This window comes from Mercenaria mercenaria, chromosome 11 (assembly GCF_021730395.1).
Source record: "Mercenaria mercenaria strain notata chromosome 11, MADL_Memer_1, whole genome shotgun sequence".
NCBI lineage: Eukaryota > Metazoa > Mollusca > Bivalvia > Venerida > Veneridae > Mercenaria > Mercenaria mercenaria.
The window spans coordinates 51019845-51046414 of NC_069371.1; the positions used below are offsets into that span (position 1 = coordinate 51019845).

Genomic DNA, 26570 nt, shown 5'->3' on the forward strand with positions numbered 1-26570 from the left:
GAATCGGGTCTAATTTTCAAATGACCACTTTTGATTTCACAGACTTCCAGTCATAAGTTCATTCCTTCCCTGTGTTGAAAATACTAGCAACATTTAAAAAAACGCCATTATCATTGTAAACGTACGATTTGATAGAAAGTTTTTCACAACACAAATGTCCTTTTGATGTCTGTTTCAAACACTGGTAAAATGATATCTCATTCAGTTCCCACATGATGTTGGGCAGATTTGGTCTATATGCCTTACAAGTTGCAAATCTATTTATTAGTCCCCTACTGGTTGAAAACCAGTTTCGGGGACTATAGGAATGCACTTTTCCGTCATTCCGTCAGTCCGTCCGTCTGTCCGTCCGTCCGTCCGCAATTTCGTGTCCGGTCCATAACTCTGTCATCCATGAAGGGATTTTAATATTACTTGGCACAAATGTTCCCCATGATGAGACGATGTGTCATGCGCAAAACCCGTACCCCTAGCTCAAAGGTCAAGGTCACAATTGGAGGTCAAAGGTCAACAGGGCTTTTTTCCTGTCCGGTCCACAACTCTCCCATCCTTGAAGGGATTTTAGTATTACTTGGCACAAATGTTCCCCATGATGAGATGATGTGTCATGCGCAAATCCCGGACCCCTAGCTCAAAGGTCAAGGTCACAATTGGAGGTCAAAGGTCAACAGGGCTTTTTTCCTGTCCGGTCCATAACTCTCCCATCCATGAAGAGATTTTAATATTACTTGGCACAAATGTTCCCCATGAGGAGACGACATGTCATGCGCAAAACCTGGACCCCTAGCTTAAAGGTCAAGGTCACAATTGGAGGTCAAAGGTCAACAAGGCTTTTTTCCTGTCTGGTCCATAACTCTCCCATCTATGAAGGGATTTTAAAATTACTTGGCAGAAATGTACCTCATAATAAGACGATGTGTCATGCACAACTTTCAGACCCCTAGCTCAAAGGTCAAGGTCACACTAAGCAGTCAAATGTTAACATAGCATGAACAGGGTCTGTTTCGTGTCCGGTCCATAACTCTGACATTCATTAAGGGATTTTAATATCACTTAGCACAAGTGTTCCCCATGATGAGACGACGTGTCATGCGCAAATCCCGGACCCCTAGCTCAAAGGTCAAGGTCACACTTTGAGATCAAAGGTCAAGAGGATTTTTTTCCTGTCCGGTCTATAACTTTGTCATGCAAAGCAGGATTTAGATATCAGTTGGCACAAATATTCCCCTGGATGAGACGACGTGTCATGCGCAACACCCAGTACCCTAGCTTAAAGGTCAAGGTCACACTTTGAGATCAAAGGTCAAGAGGATTTTTTTCCTGTCCGGTCTATAACTTTGTCATGCAAAGTAGGATTTAGATATCAGTTGGCACAAATATTCCCCTGGATGAGACAACATGTCATGCGCAAGAACCAGGTCCCTAGGTCTAAGGTCAAGGTCATATTTAGAGGTCAAAGGTCAAATTCAAGAATGACTTTGTACGGAACATTTCTTCTTCATGCATGGAGGGATTTTGATGTAACTTGGAACAAATGTTCACCACCATGAGGCACCCTTGTTTTTAGAATTACATCCCTTTGTTGTTACTATAAATAGATTTTATTGTAACTTTTTTATTACTGGCGGTAGAGAAAAATCGAGACCACTTTTCTGTGGTACAGCATGCATGTTACATCCAATTTTTAGGTGTATTTTGACCTATCTCTACCTGGTAAAGAGTTTCTTGTGGACTTATATTATATAGATTTTTTTTTTTTTTTTTCTTTAAAGATTAATTATGTCTCCCCCAGGAGACATATTGTTTTTGCCCTGTCCGTCCCTCCGTCCGTACGTCACACTTCATTTCCGAGCAATAACTGGAGAACCATTTGACCTAGAACCTTCAAACTTCATAGGGTTGTAGGGCTGCTGGAGTAGACGACCCCTATTGTTTTTGGGGTCACTCCGTCAAAGGTCAAGGTCACAGGGACCTGAACATTGAAAACCATTTCCGATCAATAACTAGAGAACCACTTGACCCAGAATGTTGAAACTTCATAGGGTGATTGGTCATGAAGAGTAGATGACCCCTATTGATTTTGGGGTCACTCCGTCAAAGGTCAAGGTCACAGGGGCCTGAACATTGAAAACCATTTCTGATCAATAACTAGAGAACCACTTGACCCAGAATGTTGAAACTTCATAGGATGATTGATCATGAAGAGTAGATGACCCCTATTGATTTTGGGGTCACTCCGTCAAAGGTCAAGGTCACAGGGGCTTGAACATTGAAAACCATTTCCGATCAATAACTAGAGAACCACTTGACCCAGAATGTTGAAACTTCATAGGATGATTGGTCATGAAGAGTAATTGACCCCTATTGATTTTGGGGTCACTCCATCAAAGGTCAAGGTCACAGGGGCCTGAACATGGAAAACCATTTCCGATCAATAGCTAGAGAACCACTTGACCCAGAATGTTGAAACTTCATAGGATGATTGTACATGCAAAGTAGATGACCCCTATCGATTTTGGGGTCACTCCATTAAAGGTCAAGGTCACAGGGGCCTGAACATTGGAAACCATTTCCGGTCAATAACTTGAGAACCACTTGACCCCGAATGTTGAAACTAAATAGGATGATTGGTCATGCAGAGTAGATGACCCCTAGTGATTTTTGGGTCACTCTGTGAAAGGTCAAGGTCATAGGGGCCTGAACATTGAAAACCATTTCCGGTCAATAACTTGAGAACCACTTGACCCCGAATGTTGAAACTTCATAGGATGATTGGTCATGAAGAGTAGATGACCCCTATTGATTTTGGGGTCACTCCGTCAAAGGTCAAGGTCACAGGGGCCTGAACATTGAAAACCATTTCCGATCAATAACTTGAGAACCTCTCGACCCAGAATGTTAAAACTTCATAGGATGATTGTTCATGCAGAGTAAATGACCCCTATTGTTTTTGGGGCCACTCCATTAAAGGTCAAGGTCACAGGGGCCTGAACATTGATAACCAGTTCTGATCAATAACTTGAGAACCACTTGACCCAGAATGTTGAAACTTCATAGGATGATTGAACATGCAGAGTAGATGACCCCTATTGATTTTGGGGTCAGTCTGTTAAAGGTCAAGGTCACAGTGGCCTGTTCATGTAAAATCATTTTTTGGAAATAACTTGAGAACCACTTGACCTACAATGTTGAAACTTAATAGGATGATTAGACATGCAGAGAAGATGACCCCTATTTATTTTAAGGTCACTTGATCAAAGGTCAAGGTCACAGGAGCCTGAACAGTGACTTGAGAACCACTAGGCCAGGAGTGTTGAATTTAGTGGTATGACTGGACATGCCAAGTAGATGATCCCTATTGCAGCCAACCATCAGTGTCTCTTTGATTTTTGCTCCTGACCCCTATTGACTTCTTGCCTATAGGACTTTGCATTGGGGGAGACATGCGCTTTTTTACAAAAGCATTTTCTAGTTTCCCTTTGTTGTTACTATAAATAACTTACATGATAACATTTTTATAATCAGCCAAAAAAATTCAATATGAAAACAACTGTGGGTTTTTATATATGCACATTTTAATCCAAGTGTGTTGTTATAACATATTGTATATGTAGTACAATATTTTTTATACATCATTGACAGATATCAGTTCATTATGTTATACTGCAGTAGAGAAAATTAGGTGCCTTCCAGTAGGGGACTTTGTATTGCATGGCAATACTTCATTCACTTGTTTTCATACCTCTTTGAAGAAACTGATATACTGTTCAAAGGAAGTGTCTAGCCATCCGGTAGTCTCAATTTTTCGACTGCAGGGCAGACTGATTTCACAGACTGATGTTCACCATATATCTGCCTCAATGTTGCAAGTAGTGAGGATCAAAACTGTGCTGGAAATTGACGCGATTTAAACTAAATTATTTATAGTTTTTAAAAATAAACTGATCGATACACACAGAGCTTTACCTGACCGAGGTAGAAGTTTAATGGTGTAAGCTGAAAACACGCTGACATATATTAAAAAGTGTTTTGCCTACAAAACAGAGGTTTTCTCATTAGTTAGGACAATTGTAATGGTTGTATTTGGAATGAGCATTCCAGACATGTAATTTTTAGTGTGAAGAATTGGGTTTAAATATATGTATTTGAAGCCTCCAAATATAGCGATGCGATTTGTGTTGCTAGTTATATACACATAGAAGGAAAACTTTCTGCATTGTTTTGAATGGTAAGTGGGTTGTGCACGGAGGGCATTATAATCTCTATAAATGAAAGAGGCCTTTGCACATTTATAATTAGTTGGGCTAGGTGTATTCACAGTATTGTGTCTGATCAATTAAATTGATTATTTGTATATAATGTAATGTAAGAACATTCACATTATAAATGAAAATGTCACTGAAGATAATTTAAAATTCTACTTTAATTTTTTTTGTAGTTATTAAATTTGTCACACTTTGATTTAACCTTTTGAGAAACAGTAATCAGAAAAATCAGTCAAGTTTTAGGTTTGAACTAGGACTAGTACATTTGTATATGTTAGGGAAAAAAAAAATGCTATATCAAATAATTTTTAGCCCATCTGAGCCAAATGCTCAGGGTGAGCTGTTGTGATCGCTCACTGTCCAGCATCCGGCGTCCTTCCTTAAAACAACATGTGGTAATTTGAAAAAATGGTAAAATCTCAAAAAAAAAAAAAAAATCTAAAACCTAATATTTAAAGTTTCATAATCCGCATACCACTGTATTTACTTGTACATTAATTGCTTTTTCATTTTAAGAAGACCATCCAAGGAACATCCTGGTGAAGTTTCATAAAAATTGGCTTGGTGGTTTAGGAGGAGATGTTTTTTAAAGGAAGGACACCGGATGCCGGACAGTGAGCGATCACAATAGCTCACCCTGGTGGGCTAAAAAATTGAATTCTGTATAAAACACTGGTTGCCATGGCAACTGAAAGGAAAGACTTTTAAAATCTTCTTGTCCAAAACGGTCCAAAACCACAGGACCTAGGGCTTTGAAATTTGATATGTAGCATCATATAGCGGTCCTCTACCAAGATTATTCAAATAATCCCTCTAGGGTCAAATATGGCCTCGCCCTAGGGGTCACATGGTTTATAGAGACTTATATAGGAAAAAACTTTAAAAATCTTCTTGTTTGAAACCATAAGGCATACCCTTTGATATTGGGTATGTAGCATTGCCTTGTGGTCCTCTACTAAGACAGTTCAAATTATCCCCTAGGGAGAAAAGAGGCCCCGCAATGGTGGTACCAAGTTTTACCTAGACGTATAGGAAAAACTTAAAAAATCTTTTTGTCTCAAACTGCATGGCCTAAGCTTTTGATAATTGGTAGCATTACCTAGTGGTCCTTACCATATTTGTTCAGATTATGCCCCTTGGGTAAAAAGAGGCTCTGCCCTGGGGGCCCAAAGTTTTATATAGACTTATATAGGAAAAACATTTAGCCCATTTGACTTGTAGCTCATTTTTATGCCCCCTGCACAATGACCAGACTTAATCTTTAACACTATTATAAGGTCCTCTCTGAAATTCATTCAAATTGGAGTACTTGGTCGCTAAAAGGGCCGCTACCACAACAAATAAATATACCTTTAAATGATTAATTTACTCATGAACTGCTTGATGGATCTTCATCAAACTCAATGTAGGGTCCTCTCCCAAATTTGTTCAAATAGGGATGCTTTGCCTCTTTTAGGGAGCACTTGATCTAAGAATAGAAAATACTTTTCTTCTCATGAACAGCTTGATAGATCTTCATCAAACTTGGTCTGTAGCATCATAAGGTCTTCTCCTAATTTTATGCAAATAGGGGTACTTAGACCTTTTAGAAGCCACTTGAGGTAACTATAGAAAGCTTCTAAAATAGCCTCAGTCTGTTCCAATTGTGTGTTTTTCCCATCCTGTTTTAAAGACCTAATAACCATATAGTGTTTGAACTGTTTGTCATCTGTCACAGTAATTATGTCTCGGTATGTAGTTGGGGAGACATACTGATTTAGTGGTTTTTCTGTCTTGTCTGTCTATCAGTCTGTCTGTCACAAAGTTTTTTCACGTAGCTTGTCCGCTTTTACACCAAACTGCAAAAGAGTGAGCATTTGAAAGCCTAGTAATGCATATCGTCAACATTTTTTGGGATTGGTGATTTTCAGGGAACATACCCTTTTGAAAGTGTCAAAGGAGTAGGTACATTGGATCCAAGTCAGTGAACAATTATTTCATATATAGTTTACGCAAAACAGTTCTCTCAGACTGCATATTTAACTACCATTAAAAAAACTGACTGTTGTTTTAAGAATGATGCGGGAGAACTATCTCTGAATGATGAGGACAAGATGAAGCTTGGGTTGAACACTATGCTAGACTTCTGAATGTTGAGTTCAAGTGGCCGAGTGACCTACTTCCTAAGGTTGATCCAGTGGAGGGTCCACCCCCACCTGTCACCATGGATATTATCCGCAAGGCTCTCAGCAAGATGAAGTGTGGCAAAGCTGCAGGCCCCTCGGGCATCATAGCTGAGATGTTGAAGGCTGCAGGTGAGGAGGGCATAGATTTGTTAAGAAAGCTGGTGGAAGTTGTCTTTAGTAGTGGTGTGATCCCCAAGGATTGGCAAGAGAGCTACATCCTGAACCTCTACAAGGGTAAAGGTGATGCCCTCGACCGAGGTAATTATCGAGGCCTTAAGCTCACCGACCAGGTTATGAAGTTACTGGAGCGTGTGTTGGACAGTTTCATCCGTGGTATGGTGGACATTGACTCTATGCAGTTTGGCTTTGTGCCAGGCAGAGGTACAACAGATGCTATCTTCATCCTACGCCAGCTACAGGAGAAGTACATAGCTGCAAACAAGCCACTTTATATCGCGTTTGTCGACTTGGAGAAGGCCTTCGATCGTGTACCAAGGAAAGTCCTCCGGTGGGCACTGAGGAGTCTGGGTGTTGAGGAATGGGCTGTACGTGTCATTCAGGGTATGTACTCTGATGTAAGAAGCCGTGTACGAGTCAACGGGCAGTACAGTGAGGAGTTCGGAGTTGAAGTTGGAGTTCATCAGGGATCTGTCCTCAGTCCCCTACTTTTCATCCTCGTACTGGAGGCTCTGTCACGCGAGTTCCGCACAGGTGTGCCTTGGGAGCTCCTGTATGCAGACGACCTAGCTGTGATCGCCGATTCACTGGAGGAATGTGTCACTAAGCTGAAGGCGTGGAAGAATGGTATGGAAGACAAGGGTCTGAGAGTGAACATGAAGAAGACCAAGTTTATGATCTCTGGCTCTGGTCTGGATCTTCTGCGAGACTCTGGTGCTTTTCCTTGCGCGGTCTGTCGGAGTGGTGTTGGGGTAAACTCCATCGAAAGTTCCAAGTGCAGACATTGGGTTCACAAGAAGTGCAGTGGAATCATTGGAAGACTGAGCGCCAATCCATCATACGTATGTCCTAGATGCTGCGGCCAGGCAAGGCCAATTGATGGTAGACCAGTCACTCAAGTAGATGTGGATGGTACTCTGCTTGACGTGGAAGCCGGTTTCTGCTATCTTGGCAACATGCTGTGTGCTGGTGGAGGCTGTGAACTTGCCATCATTTCCAGATGTTGTACTGCCTGGGGAAAGTTCAAGAAACTCCTGCCAATTCTGACTTCCAAGCATGTATCCCTCAAGACTTGTGGAAAAGTGTTCAATGCCTGTGTCCGTTCTGCCCTACTGCATGGTAGTGAAACGTGGGCGCCTTCTGCTCCAGATTTACAGCGGCTCTGTCGAAACGACAGGTCAATGATCCGATGGATCTGTGGCATCAAACCCAATGACGACGTACCCATAGCAGCACTGTACGCAAAGCTGGGGTTACAGGAGGTGACAGAGGCTATTCGTACCAGACGTCTGAGGTGGTATGGCCATGTCATTCGTGCATCCTCATGCATCAACTCAATCTTGAGTAAGTCCATACCAAACTCCAAAGGACGTGGGAGACCTAAAAAGACCTGGTTGGAATGTGTCAAGCGGGACTTGAAGGCTTACAACCTTGACAGCTTTGACTCACATGACAGAGAAGCATGGAGACTGGGTGTTAAACAATCTAGCCACCTGCTGCCTACCCTAATAAGTTACTGGGACACCCGCAGCAGTCGACAAATAAACACTGGATGATGATGATGATGTTTTAAATCATAACTGTTACTGCAGGATTTTTAATTATGAATGTAACTCTATAATTTCTATATTTAGAATGATTAGGATTTTGTACATTTGAAGTAAATATCTAAAGTTAAAATATTTTAGTGAATGATGGCCATTGGATATCTTTAAAGCACAATTCTTAATTATGATTCTGGAAATTGGATTCAGATTTTATTAGTTCTATAGCAGTGTAATATTAAAGCACTGTAAAAGTTTTAAAGGCACTGGCCTGAAAATTATGGCTAAAAATTATCGTTCTTTAAAATTAATGTTTGGTCATATTATGAGCATATAATCATAAGTTTGTCGCCTTAGTGTAAAAAGCAAATAAGTCCTTCTTTAAGTCAATGCAGTTACCCTCTTCTTGCATTGAGGTGTGTCCACTGTTTTTTATTTCTACACTATCTTAAAAATGACAAATCAAAAAATAAAAACATGCCCGAATTGGGATAGAACCTGAGGTGTTTTGACAATAAAAACTTTACAGCATTCTTGACCAGAACATGATGGAGAAATACGTACTGAACAAAATACAAATACAAAGATTTATGATTAAGGCAGTTTACCTCTGGTACCCCATTAGAAATGCTTTCAGATTTTGAATGGAAAATTTAGTAAAAACAACTAATTCTCATGGGAATCTGTTAGTAATGAAGTTACAAAGCTTCTTAAGAAAAAAAGCAATAATTTCCTTTTTTTTTTTTTTTTTTTTTTTTTTTTTTTTTTTTTTTTTTTTTTTTTGCCGCATGATCTGGAGGTCTGTGCCTTTAAACTGCAATAAACCAACTGACCTTAATTTGAACCAGTTTTAATGCTTATCGATTGATCAAGTAGAATTGCGTAATAGTTAAGTGTACAGAGAAACAGGTACTTATAGCAAGTTTACTTTATTGAAAGCTTTCAGCTTAATTTCCACCCTCACTGCTTTACTCGCACATTCTGTTTAATATATTGATCAGAAAATAGTGGCTACTGTTTCATTCACAAAATCCATATACAGTATTTTTATGCCCACTCCAGAGAATACGGACGTGGGTTGCGTTCTGCCAGTGTGTTGTTCTCTAAGTCTTTAGACCATTTTGTTTTTGACCCTTTTGATGTTTGCTGGTGTCAGGAGGTGAGCCCTATTAATTCATAGTCCAAAGGTCAAGGTTACATGGATCTCGAGACTGAAAATGGTTTCTGCTTGATAGCTAGAGAATGTTTCCGCTGTTCGCAAGATGTGGTGTGTAGATGGCTTCAGAAGTTTAAGGTGTAAGTCAGAGGTCAAGGTCAAAGGTCAGTGTCACAGTGACATTTAGACTAGAAATGGCTTTTGCGCAATTTCTATAGAATTGAAATAGTTTCTATTCCATTGCTTGAGATTGCTTGGGCCTGTGTCTGTCAGACTTCATAGATGATTGCTTGTTCTGCATCCTTAGTAGAATCCAGTTACTACTGGGGTGTCAATTGCAACTGAAAGTTACAATGGAAAATAGATTTTTCATGATGAAATAATAAAAACAAGAGCTGTCTCCATAGGATGACACATGCCCCCGATGGCACTTTGAATGAATAGTTATGGCCGATGTTACAGTTTAGGACCTTTGACCTATGGACCTGGGTCTTGCGCGCGACATGTCGTCTTACTGTGGTACACATTCATGCCCAGTAATTTTAAAATCCATGCATGAATGACAAAGATATGGACCGGACACGCCCATCAATGCACTATCATGAAATATGACCTTTAACGTCTAAGTGTGACCTTGACTTTTGAGCTACGGACCTGGGTCTTGCATGCGACACGTCATCTTACTGTGGTACACATTCATGCCAAGTTATTTGAAAATCCATCCATGGATGACAAAGATATGGACCGGACACGAATGCACTATCATGAAAAATGACCTTTAACGTCTAAGTGTGACCTTGACCTTTGAGCTATGGACCTGGGTCTTGCTCGCGACACGTCGTCTTACTGTGGTACACATTCATGCCAAGTTATTTGAAAATCCACCCATGGATGACAAAGATATGGACCGGACACGAATGCACTATATGAAAAATGACCTTTAACGTCTAAGTGTGACCTTGACCTTTGAGCTACGGACCTGGGTCTTGCGTGCGACACGTCGTTTTACTGTGGTACACATTCATGCCAAGTTATTTGAAAATCCATCCATCGATGACAAAGATATGGACCGGACACGAAAATTGCGGACAGACTGACAGACCGACAGACTGACAGACCGACAGACGGACAGACGGTTCAAAAACTATATGCCTCCCTTTGGGTGCATAAAAAAAATGTATTATTGTTTTTTAAAGATTTAAGTTTCTGTTACCTTGCAACCCTTGATTTCTTTAGATTCATACATTTTTTATTAATAATTATTCTAATGCATAAAAATGTAATTAGAAAAAAAAAGAATAATGTTACAGAATATGTTAAATAAACATTAATTCAAATTGTAACTTTAGACATTATTTCTCAGCTTGAATTTTTTTGCAACTGTATTGGCCGGAGATGTATGTCAATAAATTCATAACTAATACTTCTTCATTTTTCCAGGTCCTGTACATGTTGATATGGGTGCAAAAGGTGATATCTGAGCAGTAACAGATTGACCAGCTAGGACTTTGTTGGCAAATAAGGACTAGTCAGGTTTGTCAGAATTCTGCTTTCGAATCAGGACAGGCTTATTAGTGGCTCAGACCTACACTCTTTGATCAGAACTTTCGGTAGTGGATCAGAACTTTGCCATTATAATAGATAAGGACTTTGGGTATCAGATTTGGGGTTTCGCTAGTGGATTAGAACTTTGTCACTGGACCAGGACTTCAGATAGTGAAGCTGGTGGATCTTGTCACAACAAAGGAATCAGGACTTAGCTAGGGGATTGGGATCAGCTAGAGAATTTGGACTCCATTAAGAAATCAGGATAAGCTGGAGAATTAGTACTTGCTTAAGGAATCAGGATCAGCTAAAGAATTATAGTACTGGGCTAAGGAACCAGGACACAGAAGAGATGATTATCATGGTCTCTGAGTGGATTTCTTGCTTGGATAAAAGGTAAATATTCATGGTAGTTTTACTTCTAAGTTTATGAATACCTTAGCCCCATGTGGTTCTGGGACGATCTGTGTGTGAAAAGAATTGGAACCACTGCCTTACCCTTGCATGATCGTAAGAGGCGACTAATAGGGTCTTAAATTTGTAGTCCTGTTTGGCACCATATAACCTATACTGTGTTGGTACGCTGTAAAACCCAAATAAATAAATATGAATACCTTAGGTACAAAAGGGGAAGGTGCCTGTGCCATTCATGTGGGGAAAATAGCTGAGTACTTGAGCAAAGGGGAATATAATTGTGATGTACAGTCACTTTAAGGGAAAGACTGCAGAGATTGAAAAAAATTTTCGGAAGGTAAAAGGCCTGTAAATGGTTTCTGCTCTAGAAGAAAAGAGCCCTGTCTAATAAAATCTGAGAACTGCATAAAATGCAACCAACCTAATAGCAGACTTGGTTTGACTGGCAGTTCTTAAGAGGTAATGAAATGTGCAGTGCACCCACGCACTATCAACACTGGCTACAGTAGAATTCTATCATTGTAAAAGTTCAATTAATATGTACAGTAATTTGCATACAAAACAATGTTTCTTGTCTTCGAAAACTTTATGTGTCATCTGTTTTTAGCTCATCTGATTTGTTTGAGAAAAAAAAAGATGAGTTATTGTCATCACTTGATTGGTGCCGGCGTCTGTGTCAGCGTCAACATTGCCTAGTTAAGTTTTATGTTTAGGTCAGCTTTTCTCCTAAACTATCAAAGCTTTTACTTTAAAATTGCAACACTTGTTCACCATCAAAGGCTAACTCTGTACAGCAAGAAACATAACCCCTTTCTGCTTTTTGCAAGAATTATGGGCCCTTTTGGACTTAGAAAATATCATATTTCTTGGTCAAGTTTTGCGTTTAGGTCAACTTTTCACCTTAATGGTCAAAGCTATTGCTTTAAAACTTGGAGCAGTTATTTGCTATTAAAAGCTGACTCTGAACAACACAGCAAGTACCATAACTCCACACTGCTTTTTGCAAGAATTATGGCCCCTTTTGGACTTAGAAAATCATGGGTAGGACAATATTTCTATTATACAGAGACAAAAAAGTCAGTTGAGCGTCTGCACGCGCAAGGCTCTTGTTATTCCATGAAATTGAACACTGCACCTTTTTTCAGATTCTCAAAATACTGGAGTTTCTACTTACAGGAAAGTTTATTCTTTCGTATCTTTGCAAGTCATGTGTATACATAAGTTTCACAGAGCTCTCCAGAAGGCCCGGTGGCTGGCGATTTCGCCGTCTACTGACGGATGTACCGCGGGCTACTTTTCTGAAACTAAACAAAAAAATGAACTTCAAAATATAAAATAATAACCCGAAAATAATTGTCGAATGAAAACATAAACAAACCGCAACCATTACATGTGTATTCCAACAGTTAAACTACGTTATTTTTGTATACTGACATGTGGTTGTTGTTTCCCAAGTCAGTGAAATTGCGCAGGATCTTAGCGCATCTATTTTTAGCTCACCTGTCACAAAGAGAAAAGGTGAGCTTTTGTGATCGCGCGGTGTCCGTCGTGCGTCCGTGCGTCCGTAAACTTTTGCTTGTGACCACTCTAGAGGTCACATTTTTCATGGGATCTTTATAAAGTTGGTCAGAATGTTCATCTTGATGATCTCTAGGTCAAGTTCGAAACTGGGTCACGTGCCTTCAAAAACTAGGTCAGTAGATCTAAAAAAAAAAAAAAACATTGTGACCTCTCTAGAGGCCATATATTTCACAAGATCTTCATGAAAATTGGTCAGAATGTTTACCTTGATGATATCTAGGTCAAGTTCGAAACTGGGTCACGTGTCGTCAAAAAGTAGGTCAGTAGGTCTAAAAATAGAAAAACCTTGTGACCTCTCTAGAGGCCATATATTTCACAAGATCTTCATGAAAATTGGTCAGAACTTTCACCTTGATGATATCTAGGTCAAGTTCGAAACTGGGTCACATGCCGTCAAAAACTAGGTCAGTAGGTCTAAAAATAGAAAAACCTTGTGACCTCTCTAGAGGCCATATTTTTCATGGGATCTGTATAAAAGTTGGTCTGAATGTTCATCTTAATGATATCTAGGGCGAGTTCAAAACTGGGTCAACTGCGGTCAAAAACTAGGTCAGTAGGTTTAAAAATAGAAAAACCTTGTGACTTCTCTTGAGGCCATATATTTCATGAGATCTTCATGAAAATTGGTCAGAATGTTCACCTTGATGATATCTAGTTCAAGTTCGAAACTGGGTCACGTGCCGTCAAAAACTAGGTCAGTAGGTCTAAAAATAGAAAAACTTTGTGACCTCTCTAAAGGCCATATATTTTACAAGATCTTCATGAAAATTGGTCAGAACGTTCACCTTGATGATATCTAGGTAAAGTTCGAAACTAGGTCATGTGCCGTCATAATCTAGGTCAGTAGGTCAGATAATAGAAAAACCTTGTGACCTCTCTAAAGGCCATAATTTTCATGGGATCTGTATGAAAGTTGGTCTGAATGTTCATCTTGATGTTATCTAGGTCAGGTTCGAAACTGGGTCACGTGCGGTCAAAAACTAGGTCAGTAGGTCTAAAAATAGAAAAACCTTGTATTATCTCTAGAGGCCATACTTGTGAATGGATCTCCATATAAATTGGTCAGAATGTTCACCTTGATGATATCTAGGTCAAGTTCGAAACTAGGTCACGTGCCGTCATAATCTAGGTCAGTAGGTCAAATAATAGAAAACCCTTGTGACCTCTCTAAAGGCCATATTTTTGATGGGATCTGTATGAAAGTTGGTCTGAATGTTCATCTTGATAATATCTAGGTCGAGTTGAAAACTGGGTCATGTTCAGTCAAAAACTAGGTCAGTAGGTCTAAAAATAGAAAAACCTTCTGACCTCTCTCGAGGCCATATATTTCATGAGATCTTCATGAAAATTGGTCAGAATGTTCACCTTGATGATATCTAGTTCAAGTTCGAAAGAGGGTCACATGCCATCAGAAACTAGGTCAGTAGGTCTAAAAATAGAAAAACCTTGTGACATTTCTGAAGGCCATATATTTTACAAGATCTTCATGAAAATTGGTCAGAACGTTCACCTTGATGATATCTAGGTCAAGTTCGAAACTAGGTCACGTGCCCTCATAATCTAGGTCAGTAGGTCTTAAAATAGAAAAACCTTGTGACCTCTCTAAAGGCCATATTTTTCATGGGATCTGTATGAAAGTTGGTGTGAATGTTCACCTTGATGATATCTAGGTCAAGTTCGAAACTGGTTCACGTGCGTTCAAAAACTAGGTCAGTAGGTCTTAAAATAGAAAAACCTTGTGACCTCTCTAGAGGCCATACTTGTGAATGGATCTCCATAAAAATTGGTCAGAATGTTCACCTTGATGATATCTAGGTCAAGTTTGAAACTAGGTCACGTGCCTTCATAATCTAGGTCAGTAGGTCAAATAATAGAAAAACCTTGTGACCTCTCTAAAGGCCATATTTTTCATGGGATCTGTATGAAAGTTAGTGTGAATGTTCATCTTGATGATATCTAGGTCAGGTTTGAAACTGGGTCAACTGCGGTCAAAAACTAGGTCAGTAGGTCTAAAATTATTAAAATCTTTTGACCTCTCTAGAGGCCATATGTTTCAATGGATCTTCATGAAAATTGACCTGAATGTTCACCTTGATAATCTAGGTCGTTTCAAAATGGGTCACGTGCGGTCAGAACTAGGCCAGTAGGTATAAATAGAAAAACTTGTGACCTCTCTAGAGGCCATATTTTCATGAGATCTTCATGAAAATTAATGAGAATGTTCACCTTGATGATATCTAGATAAAATTCAAAACAGGGTCACATACCTTCGAAAACTAGGTCAATAGGTCAAATAATAGAAAAACCTTGTGACCTCTCTAGAGACCATATTTTTCAATGGATCTTCATGAAAATTGGTCAGAATTTTTATCTTGATAATATCTAGGGCAAGTTCAAAACTGGGTCACATGAGCTCAAAAACTAGGTCACTATGTCAAATAATAGAAAAAACCACGTCATACTCGAAACTGGGTCATGTGGGAAGAGGTGAGCGATTCAGGACCATCATGGTCCTCTTGTTAATCAGTCTCGCCACGTGACGAGCACTGATGAATAGTTTAGCAATATGAGCGGGCACCGGTGGGTTTTCCCGCTTTCTTCCGTACATTTCCGCTATCTTTGCGTTGTATTGAAAGCAAAATTAAATAGCAAACCTGTAAGTAACTAAGTAGAATTGATTAATTAATTTTTAGTCTTGTTAGTTTCCATTTAGCCTGTTCTGACCGCTTGTAGCGTTATTTGAACTGGCACGATGCACTGCAAAAAATGTTTCGGAGGCCATTGTCCGCTTGTTGTGCGTAAATGGGCTTTGAAGTAAGATTTTTCTGAAAGATTACTCATGTGCCCAAAAGACGGTCAATCATTGATAAAGAAATATTTTTGAAACAAAAAATACGAACCTGGAAGCAGTGGATCTACACGTCAAGATGCTCATGATCGCCTTTCTAATGGTTCATTGTTACAGGGGTAAAAAATCAAAATTACTTTTTTTGGCATTTTTTAGCTCACCTGTCACATAGTGACAAGGTGAGCTTTTGTGATCACGCAGCGTCCGTCGTCCATCGTCCGTGCGTCCGTCCGTCAGTCCGTCCGTAAACTTTTGCTTGTGACCACTCTAAAGGTCACATTTTTTGTGGGATCTTTATGAAAGTTGGTCAGAATGTTCATCTTGATGATATCTAGGTCAAGTTCGAAACTGGGTCACGTGCCATCTAAAACTAGGTCAGTAGGTCTAAAAATAGAAAAACCTTGTGACCTCTCTAGAGGCCATATATTTCACAAGATCTTCATGAAAATTGGTCAGAATGTTCACCTTGATGATATCTAGATCAAGTTCGAAACTGGGTCACATGCCTTCAAAAACTAGGTCAGTAGGTCTAAAAATAGAAAAACCTTGTGACCTCTCTAGAGGCCATATATTTCACAAGATATTCATGGAAATTGGTCAGAACGTTCACCTTGATGATATCTAGGTGAAGTTTGAAACTGGGTCACGTGCCATCAAAAACTAGGTCAGTAGGTCAAATAATAGAAAAACCTTGTGATCTCTCTAAAGGCCATATTTTTCATGGGATCTGTATGAAAATTGGTCTGAATGTTCATCTTGATGATATCTAGGTCAAGTTCGAAACTGGGTCACGTGTCATCAAAAAGTAGGTCAGTAGGTATAAAAATAGAAAAACCTTGTGACCTCTCTAGAGGCCATATATTTCATGAGATCTTCATGAAAATTGGTCAGAATGCTCACCTTTATGATATCTAGGTCAAGTTCGAAAGTGGGTCTTGTGCCATCAAAAAACTAGGTCAGTAGGTCAAATAATAGAAAAACCTTGTGACCTCTCTAGAGGCCATATTTTTCATGGGATCTGTATGAAAGTTGGTCTGAATGTTCATCTTGATGATATCTAGGTCAAGTTTGAAAGTGGGTCACATGCCTTGAAAAACTAGGTCAGTAGGTCAAATAATAGAAAAACCTTGTGACCTCTCTAAAGGCCATATTTTTCATGGGATCTGTATGAAAGTTAGTCTGAATGTTCATCTTGATGATATCTAGGTCAAGTTTGAAACAGGGTCATGTGCGGTCAAAAACTAGGTCAGTAGGTCAAATAATAGAAAAACCTTGTGACCTCTCTGAAGGCCATATTATTTATGGGATCTGTATGAAAGTTTGTCTGAATGTTCATCTTGATGATATCTAGGTCAAGTTCGAAACAGGGTCATGTGCTATCAAAAACTAGGTCAGTAGGTCTAAAAAAAGAAAAACCTTGTGACCTCTCTAGAGGCCATACTTGTGAATGGATCTCCATAAAATTGGTCAGAATGTTCATCTTGATGATATCTAGGTCAAGTTCGAAACTGGGTCACGTGCCTTCAAATTTTAGGTCAGTAGGTCAAATAATGAAAAAACGTTGTGACCTCTCTAGAGGCCATATTTTTCATGGGATCTGTATGAAAGTTGGTCTGAATGTTTATCTTGATGATATATAGGTCAAGTTTGAAACTTGGTCAACTGCGATCAAAAACTAGGTCAGTAGGTCTTGAAATAGAAAAACCTTGTGACCTCTCTAGAGGCCATACCCTTGAATGTATCTTCATGAAAATTGGTCAGAATGTTCACCTTGATGATATCTAGGTCAAGTTTGAAACAGGGTCACGTGCCATAAAAAACTAAGTCAGTAGGTCAAATAATAAAAAAAACCTTGTGACCCCTCTAGAGGCCATACTTTTCATGGGATCTGTATGAAATTTGGGCTGAATGTTCATCTTGATGATATCTAGGTCAGGTTTGAAACTGGGTCAACTGCAATCAAAAACTAGGTCAGTAGGTATAAAAATAGAAAAACCTTGTGACCTCTCTAGAGGCCATATTTTTCATGAGATCTTCATGAAAATTAGTGAGAAGGTTCACCTTGATGATATCTAGGTAAATTTCAAAACAGGGTCATGTACCTTCGAAAACTAGGTCAATAGGTCAAATAATAGAAAAACCTTGTGACCTCTCTAGAGACCATATTTTTCAATGGATCTTCATGAAAATTGGTCAGAATTTTTATCTTGATAATATCTAGGTCAAATTCAAAACTGGGTCACATGAGCTCATAAACTAGGTCACTATGTCAAATAATAGAAAAAACGACGTCATACTCAAAACTGGGTCATGTGGGAAGAGGTGAGCGATTCAGGACCATCATGGTCCTCTTGTTTTTCTCAGAATACATTATCATTGTAATAAATTTAAGTGTATATGGCTCATTGACCCATACTGTATCCTAGATATATCCACCTATGTGCCAAGGCTGTTAATAAAGACTGTGATGCTGAACCGTTTTTGACAGATTTTTTGACAATATATAATGACTCTGGTTTAGAGTGAGGGTATGACTCTGACTTTTTAGCTCACATGTCACAAAGTGACAGTGTGAGCTTTTGTGATCGTGCAGCGTCCGTCGTCCGTCCGTCCGTGCTTGCGTGCGTGCGTGCTTGTGACCTCTCTAGAGGTCACATTTTTCATGGGATCTTTATGAAAGTTGGTCAGAATGTTTATCTTGATGATATCTAGGTCAAGTTCGAAACTGGGTCACGTGCGGTCAAAAACTAGGTCAGTAGGTCTAAAAATAGAAAACCTTGTTACCTCTCTAGAGGCCATATTTTTCACAAGATCTTCATGAAAATTGGTCAGAATGTTTATCTTGACGATATCTAGGTCAAGTTCAAAACTGGGTCAAGTGCCTTCAAAAACTAGGTCAGTAGGTCAAATAATAGAAAAACGTTGTGACCTCTCTAGAGGCCATATTTTTCATGGGATCTGTATGAAAGTTGGTCTGAATGTTTATCTTGATGATATCTAGGTAAAGTTCGAAACTGGGTCAGCTGCAATCAAAAACTAGGTCATTAGGTCTAAAAATAGAAAAACCTTGTGACCTCTCTAGAGGCCATACTTTTGAATGGATCTTCATGAAAATTAGTCAGAATATTCACCTTGATAATATCTAGGTGAAGTTTGAAAGTGGGTCATGTGCCATTAATAACTAGGTCAGTAGGTCAAATAATAAAAAAACCTTGTGACCTCTCTAGAGGCCATATTTTTCATGGGATCTGTATGAAGGGTGGTCTGAATGTTCAACTTGATGATATCTAGGCCAGGTTCGAAACTGGGTCAACTGTGGTTAAAAACTAGGTCAGTAGGTCTAGAAATAGAAAAACCTTGTGACCTCTCTAGAGGCCATATTTTTCATGAGATCTTCATGAAAGTTGGTCAGAATGTTCACCTTGATGATATCTAGGTCAGTTTCGAAACTGGGTCATGTGCCATCAAAAACTAGGTCATTAGGTCTAAAAATAGAAAAACCTTGTGACCTCTCTAGAGGCCATACTTCTGAATGGATCTTCATGAAAATTGGTCAGAATGTTCACCTTGATGATATCTAGGTCAAGTTTGAAACTGGGTCACATGCCTTCAATAACTAGGTCAGTAGGTCAAATAATGAAAAAACCTTGTGACCTCTCTTAGAGGCCATATTTTTCATGGGATCTGTATGAAAGTTGGTCTGAATGTTCATCTTGATTATATCTGGATCAGGTTCAAAACTGGGTCACATGAGCTCAAAAACTAGGTCACTATGTCAAATAATAGAAAAAAATGACGTCATACTCTGTTCAAAACGGTCGTTTTGGGACAGGTGAGCGATTCAGGACCATCATGGTCCTCTTGTTATGTGATGTCACAAATACATTTTTAAGAGGAATTGTGTTTCTTTTGTCTTTTTTGTATGAAAAAATATAGGTAGACAAAGCAAAGAAAAAACAACCAAAAATACACCAGATTGCATCATTTTAAACCTTCAATTTCAAAATTTTCCGGGCGAGGACCCCGGACCCCCCACTTGGGTTCCGCTGCCTACTTTTCTTTCAGCACTGACTACTTCAGACTTTAGGGAGAGCCCTGGTTTCAAAAAAAAAAAGAACTTATATGTGTTTCAAAAGAATTACAACTACATAATATTTGCCTGTCATTGAACTGTTACCAAAAGTTATTAATTAAAATATCAATTTAGTATTAAAGGTTTTGTATGTGTGAACAGTCCGTTTGCGGAAGCGAAGACATAGTCATCCAAATGGCTGTTCAGTGTATGTGTATGAAAACCTCTTCTCTTTTACACACTTGTCTTTTAACCTTTAGCATGCTAGATAAATTGTCGTCTGCTGGAAATGTCGTCTGCTAAAATTGAAAAGTTCATTCAATTTGCTTCAAAATTGGAAGAAATATTGTCAGAGTAGCAAACAGCTTGGAACCTGATCAGACGCCGATTTAATCGGCGTCTGATCTGGTTCCAAGCTGTTTGCAAAGGCTGTTAAATTCGCCTGCAGCAGGCTAAGGGTTAATCATTTTTAAGCGATTTGTGTCAGTTAGAACAAATAAATTTTTAAAATGATATTTCTAGTTACGATAAGGACTACAGTGACGTTAGAGATTTTTGATTAACATTGGCAGTAGAACAATTAAAGTCATAAAGTCAGGTCAAATGTGTGAACAAACTGTTCTGAAAAACTGGCTTCAGAGATCAGTGTTGAACTATATATTAAGAAAAAAAATTGCTGCCACTTTTACTTAATAAGACAGTGCAAGATAGAATTTGATTGGAATACTTTTATCTTTGAATGTCTTCCTGATTTAAAATATAAAAAGAAGATTGTGTTGTATGTTGAGATGTTTAGACATTCAAAGACATTAACCAGATTTTTATGACATGTACTGGCAGCTTGATGAGGTCTTTAAACGTGATTAATTTGTAAGACATCAAACAAAACAATCCTTGAAGCTATGTTTAGCTTCATTTTCTTGAAATGTCATTATATTGAGCTGTTAGTGGTTCATTTTCTCAATCAATATCACCCAAGTGAACAAACATTTTAAGTTCTAGTGATGAAGTGGACAGTTTCAAGTTGTTCAAGAAAATGTTGAATGATAAAAGCTTTTTGGTTCATTGAAATGTGATGAAACATAAGATTGTCTTCCTTTTACCAGTATAACCTGTCGCTTAGCTCAATAGGGAGAGTGCAGATCTATGGATTGCAGGGTCGTGCGTTCGATCCTTTGGCGAGCGGTTTGTTCTCCGTGACGATTTGATAAAAGACATTTTGTCTGAAATCGTTCGTCCTCCACCTCGGATTCATGTGGGGAAGTTGGCAGATACCCGTGGAGAACAGGTTTGTACTGGCACAGAATCCAGGAACACTGGTTAGGTTAACTGCCTGATGTTACATAACTGAAATACTGTAGAAAAATGGCATAAACCATTGAAAAAGACGTTAAACACACACACACACACACACCAAAAACAAACAAACAAATCATTTGCCAGTATCAAATTTGATAGTTTTTATTGTCAAGCCCATTTGAGGTGAACTCGAAATAGTCATCAAAATGGTTGTTCCATGTGTATGCTTTAGTGACATGCAAAAATATGAAGAAATCTTTTTAGCTTTTCTGATGCAAAGGTTCTGGGTAAGCTATTAGTAGGTGGATGGTCTGTCGTCCATCTTTCACAATTTTCATAAGCATCTTCCCTCAGGCTGAAAGTACTGGTCAGAATTATACCAAATTCAGTCTGTAGTATCTTGCTGGCAAGGTTGTCTCTTATATTTGTACAACTGGTTCCACTTGACTTCTTTTAGGGGCCGCTTCAGCTGAAAATAGTAAACCTTTACACAACTCATAAAACACTTAATGGATCTTCATCAAACTTTGTCTGTACCATTATTGTGAGGTCCTCTCCAGACTTTGTTAAAATGGTGGCAATTGGTCCCTGTTAGGAGCTGCTAGAGGTACTCAGTGTGATAAAGGTAAAATTTAAAACTGAGTTATCTAACATCTTAAACTAGGTCATTAGGTCAAATAATTGAAGAAGCTTGTTCACACTCTAGATAGAGACATTTTTATGCCCCCTGCATCTACTGATGCATGAATCATAAAGTGATTGTCCTGTCCTTCCGTCCATCCGTTTGTCCGTCCGTTCATACAAGGTTAACAAAATGGGACCGTTTCGTCTAGCATCAATACCCCTAACTAGAATGACTTGATACTAATGCAGATGTAACCTGTGAGCATTCCTAATCTTCAGACATCACCTGACCTCAGTTTGACCTTGAACTTGACCTTGTTTTGGACTTAGGTTGCTTTGTATCGACAAGGATGCCACCGGGGGCATCAAGCGTTAATTGAACGCAGCTCCTTGTTGACTTGATTTTGTCAAGCCCTCTTGCAGTGAGCTTCATATAGTTGTCACTTTTGGCAGGTCAGCGTATGTGCATCTGTCCGTCCATGCATGCTTGGGCCAATGCATCTTTCTGCTTTTGTCTGGACCATAACTTTGACATGCATGGACAAATCTTGTTTATATTTGGCATGAATGTATACCTCAGTGAGAAGGAGTGTCATGCACATTACCCATGTTTCTCAAAGGTCAAGTTCACAATTATTGGAGGTCAAAAGTCAATTTGAAGTTTGCCCGGAGCATTTCTTCTTCATGCATGGTGGGATTTTGATATAACTTGGCTTCACCATTATGAGACGGAGTGTCATGCGCAAGAACCAGGTACCTAAGTCTAAAGTCAAGATCACTCTTGACAGCTAGCGGGCTCAACATTCTACCCATGGGCATACTTGTTATTAAACTTTTGTTAAATCTAGATTAAGTTCAATTTACCTAAGGTCAAAAACTAGGTCAAATCATAGAAAAATCTTATCAACAGTCTGGAGACCAAATTTTCTATTTGATCTTCATGAACAATTATTGTCAGAATGTTTATCTCTGTAAAATATAGGTCAGTATCTTAAATCTTAAAGTAAGTCACTAGTTCAAATCATAGAAAAACTTTGTTTACACTCTACACTTTACTACATTTTCTTATTGATCTTCATGAAATTTTGTTGGAATCATTGAAATCTAGGTTAGGTTTGAAACTGGGTTAAATCTAGGTCAGATACAAGGTCACTAGGTCAGATCATAGAAAGACATTGTTGACACTCAAAAGGTCGCATTTTCTATATGAACTTCATGAGACAATGGTTGGAATATTTGTCTGTTTTAAACGAAGAATAAATTTGTAACAGGGTCACATGGGGTAAAAAGCTAGATCATTAGGTCAAATCCTAGAAAGTTTTTTTGAACAATTTAGAGGCAACTTTTCAATTTGTTTTAATGGTGTACTTAAAGGATTTTCACCAAACTTGGTTACAAGCAAGGTCAGATGGTCAAGGCCCTCTTCAGGTGAGTGACTTAGGTCCATTTGGGCCTCGTCTGCTTTATTAGAAGGTATACAGTTAACTAAGAAATAGAATATAAAAACAACACTTTCTCTCAATTTTGTAATTCTGCTTTTTTTGTCATCTTATTCAGTTCCAAGCAAACTTACTGAACTCTTCATTACTGTTTCCTTCTTACACACATCTGTTCTAGTCAAGTTAATTAATCAACCAGTCATATGTTCAGTTTTTTGTCTGGACCATGAATTATTTCTGGGAGTAATATATCTGCCCAGCTTCTAGCTATGATACTGGTAGACGATATTTAGAATTCCTCACATAAATGTGACAGTGTGGCATTTTAACGCTTTAACATCATTATGCTGTTATTGTTAAAGGTGTATTAGACTGATTTCATAAAATTATATGATAACATGACAATTGCTACATATAGTTTATGTAAACATGAAAATAAAAAAAAATATTATGTGATAACAGTACTATGCATTGGGTTTGAAATATGCACACTGTATACATGTACTAAGCAGGGTATATGTGTACAGCCACTGAAAAACTGGAAGATTTTTTTTTTTAATCCGCTGTTACTGGATGACATTTAGTTATAAAATGTAGCACCATATACACAATTTATATTTTCAGTAAAGTAAAATACATTTAAGTAAATACCTATTTAAAGGTAAAATATTGTGGTGAACAGTGGCGGTTTGGTATCTTAAATAATATTTTACTTTCACTAAAGCTATTACCAGACATTACTTTTATTTTTTGCAAGCCCATAATATTTATTATCCATGAAAGAGTCTGGAAGGCAGGTGTACAGCCGCAGTTATTATTTCCACCAGTAGGTTAAATGGATTATTCTTAAAGTTACTGACATCACTTGTACCGTATATAGAGATGTTTTCATTTGTGCTGTTAGAGCATTGGCACTCTGTAATACTGCACATGGGTAACATAAACAGTATTAATCAGGTGCTGTAGCTTAAAATACAAAGAGACACTCCTTATATTACATATTATGTGTAGTTATCTGCAAAAAATTCACCATCTGAAAACAATATTTCGGATTTTTTTCTGAAAAAAAAAGGGTTTTGGAGTAGGAAAAAATGAGACAAATCCTGTAGAGGTAGGTGACTAAAGTACTCTACAGACTTATATTGCACTGGAAGGACTATAGGAATGCCTCCCCTCCATCCGTCTGTCCCTCTGTAACTCTGGATTGTGCAATTACTCAAGAAGTATTCAAGTTAGGTTCATAAAACCTGATATGTCAATGCAAGTCAATATGTAGATTATGCACGTACATGACTTATGCTTGTAGGGCGTAGGTCAAGGTCGCTCATAATGGAAGGTTAAGTTAAAATTGTTTCTGCTCCATAACTTTTATATGCATTGATGGATTATCTTAGTGCAACACACAATCATTCTCCATGATGAGACAATGTGTCAACCCATGATCTATTGTTGTCAGTTAAAGGTCAAGGTCACTGTTAAAGGTCAAGTAAAAGTGTGTTTCCACTCCATAACTTTATATGCATTGAAGGATTTTCTTACCACCAGGCCTCGACCTTAACTTTTTTCAGCAGTTGCCAGCAGGTCCACCAACTGCTAAAATCTAGTAGACCTGCTCAGACTTTAGTGGACCTCCAATTCTATCACATAAATTGTGATGTTGTTGACGTCATAACTTCGTATGACTCAAAGAAACAGGACTTATTTCTAAAATAATTAAAAATGGAAGACTGTAGCAATCTGTTATCCCAAAAATAATTATTTTGAAAAGTGTCCCAAAATATGGACACAATAATCATCATCCTCTCGACACGTGTTGAAAGTGAAAAAAAAAAACATCAACAATTAATTATCGGTAATTATTCTGATGATAAACTAAGTAATTGGCCTTGTTTTAATTTTCAATTAACACCCACTCAAAGAGCTAAAAGAAGTTAGTCGGTTATTCGTGGCATCTGAAGCGGAGATCAAAGCGGTATAGTTTCCCCGAGATTGTCATGGCATTACGTCATGTTTTCGCGCCATGTGACACCACTGTCTGATCGTATTCTCGATTCCTTTAATTGCTGAGAAGAAATCAGTAAAAAAAGTATCTTCTTTAATTTTTTTCAAAAGCAAATACGCAATATCCCGTATAAACTGACAGGTAAATGTGTCAAACCGTGAACGATGATAGTGGATGTCCTACCTCTGTGACCTATTTGCCCTCAAGAAATTTACATTATTGTTTCAGAAGAATATCTAACAAAGTGTTGTGTCAAAACATACATGTACAAAGAATCATTTAAAACTTATTAAAAACCGTAACGACATCATACTGCTGTATTTTATACCACATTTCTATTTACGTTCATTAGGTCACGTAAGCTATTCTGCCGCGCTAACAGAAATCTGTTTGCCAAAAATCGTTTTACTCCATGTATTTAAATTGCTGCCGCTTTTTCATTATTTAAGATTTTTTAATGGTGTTTTTGTACTTTCTGGTCAAAAGTCTGAATTTTATGACCATAGTATGTACCGTATATTTACTTTAAGAAAGAAATAAATAATCAAGATCGCGCTGTTTGAAATTTTACAAAACATTATATGAAAATTTGATCGTTTTTAAAGAATTTTGCCTACATTCCTGTCGATATCTTATTAAAATTGTTATAGAATTCAAACTGTATTAGTTCTCAAGCGGTGTTGAAAATTTAAAGCGATTATATTAAAAAATGAATGCACTACGCGCGTTATTGTGTCAAAAGTAACCGCGATGTAAATTAGACATTACGATAGGGCGCACGTGCTTGTGGAATGGAAAATTACCAGCATGACGTTTTGATATTTTTTACGATTCGCGGGTAAATTCCAGTCAATCCAGGTAATTTTGCCTGATGTAATTTCTCAATTTGGTAAAGTTACCACGTAAAAACCACTCGCCCGATCGGTGGAGTAGTCCATTCGTGCTCTCCTGACTTTAACTCACCAATGCTTATAACGGTAGAATGCCGTACTTGAGGCAAAATCAACTTTAGTTTTGTGAATTCGCCGATATGGGTACGATTTTCCCTCCCTATTTTTTTACTTTTAAGGGTTTTATTTTATTTGCAGACCGTGACTGAAAATTGGTTGACCGTCGGTCTACCCAACTTTTCATAGTTAGTGGACCTGCCGATATTTTGGTTGCGTCGGTCCAACGGTCCACCGCCAAGGTCGAGGCCTGACCACTACTTGTGACAAGACAATATGTCCCATACATGAGGTAAAAGGTCAAGGTTATCACTATTGAAATTGAAAGTTAAAATAGTTTCTGTTCCTTAGCTTCTAAATGCCTTGAAGCATTTTTATATACACTCACACACTGCATGCTCCTTTATAACCAGATGATATGTTGCATGCATGACTCATCAGTCAGAGGTCAAAGTTACCATTGAAGGGAGTTGAAAGCTTGGACAAGTTATG

The 26570-nt window shown here is 38.4% G+C and overlaps 2 protein-coding genes across 2 annotated transcripts in view; both read left to right on the forward strand.

Moving 5' to 3' along the window:
- LOC123531451 (rap guanine nucleotide exchange factor 4-like) overlaps nucleotides 1-26570 on the forward strand; it is a 162993-nt gene that overhangs the window by 1561 nt on the left and 134862 nt on the right. Inside the window, exon 2 of the mRNA XM_053517422.1 lies at nucleotides 10748-11248. Coding sequence (XP_053373397.1) covers nucleotides 11205-11248 — 44 coding nt within the window. The 5' untranslated portion in view covers nucleotides 10748-11204. The remainder of the gene's footprint in view (nucleotides 1-10747; nucleotides 11249-26570) is intronic.
- On the forward strand, nucleotides 6469-8163 carry LOC128546778 (uncharacterized). The gene has a single exon (XM_053518097.1). The coding sequence runs from the start codon at nucleotides 6469-6471 to the stop codon at nucleotides 8161-8163; it is 1695 nt and encodes a 564-aa protein (XP_053374072.1).

Bases quoted from the DNA above. Each gene is read 5' to 3' on its own strand.
- LOC128546778 (XM_053518097.1), top strand. From the start codon at position 6,469: ATGGATATTATCCGCAAGGCTCTCAGCAAGATGAAGTGTGGCAAAGCT.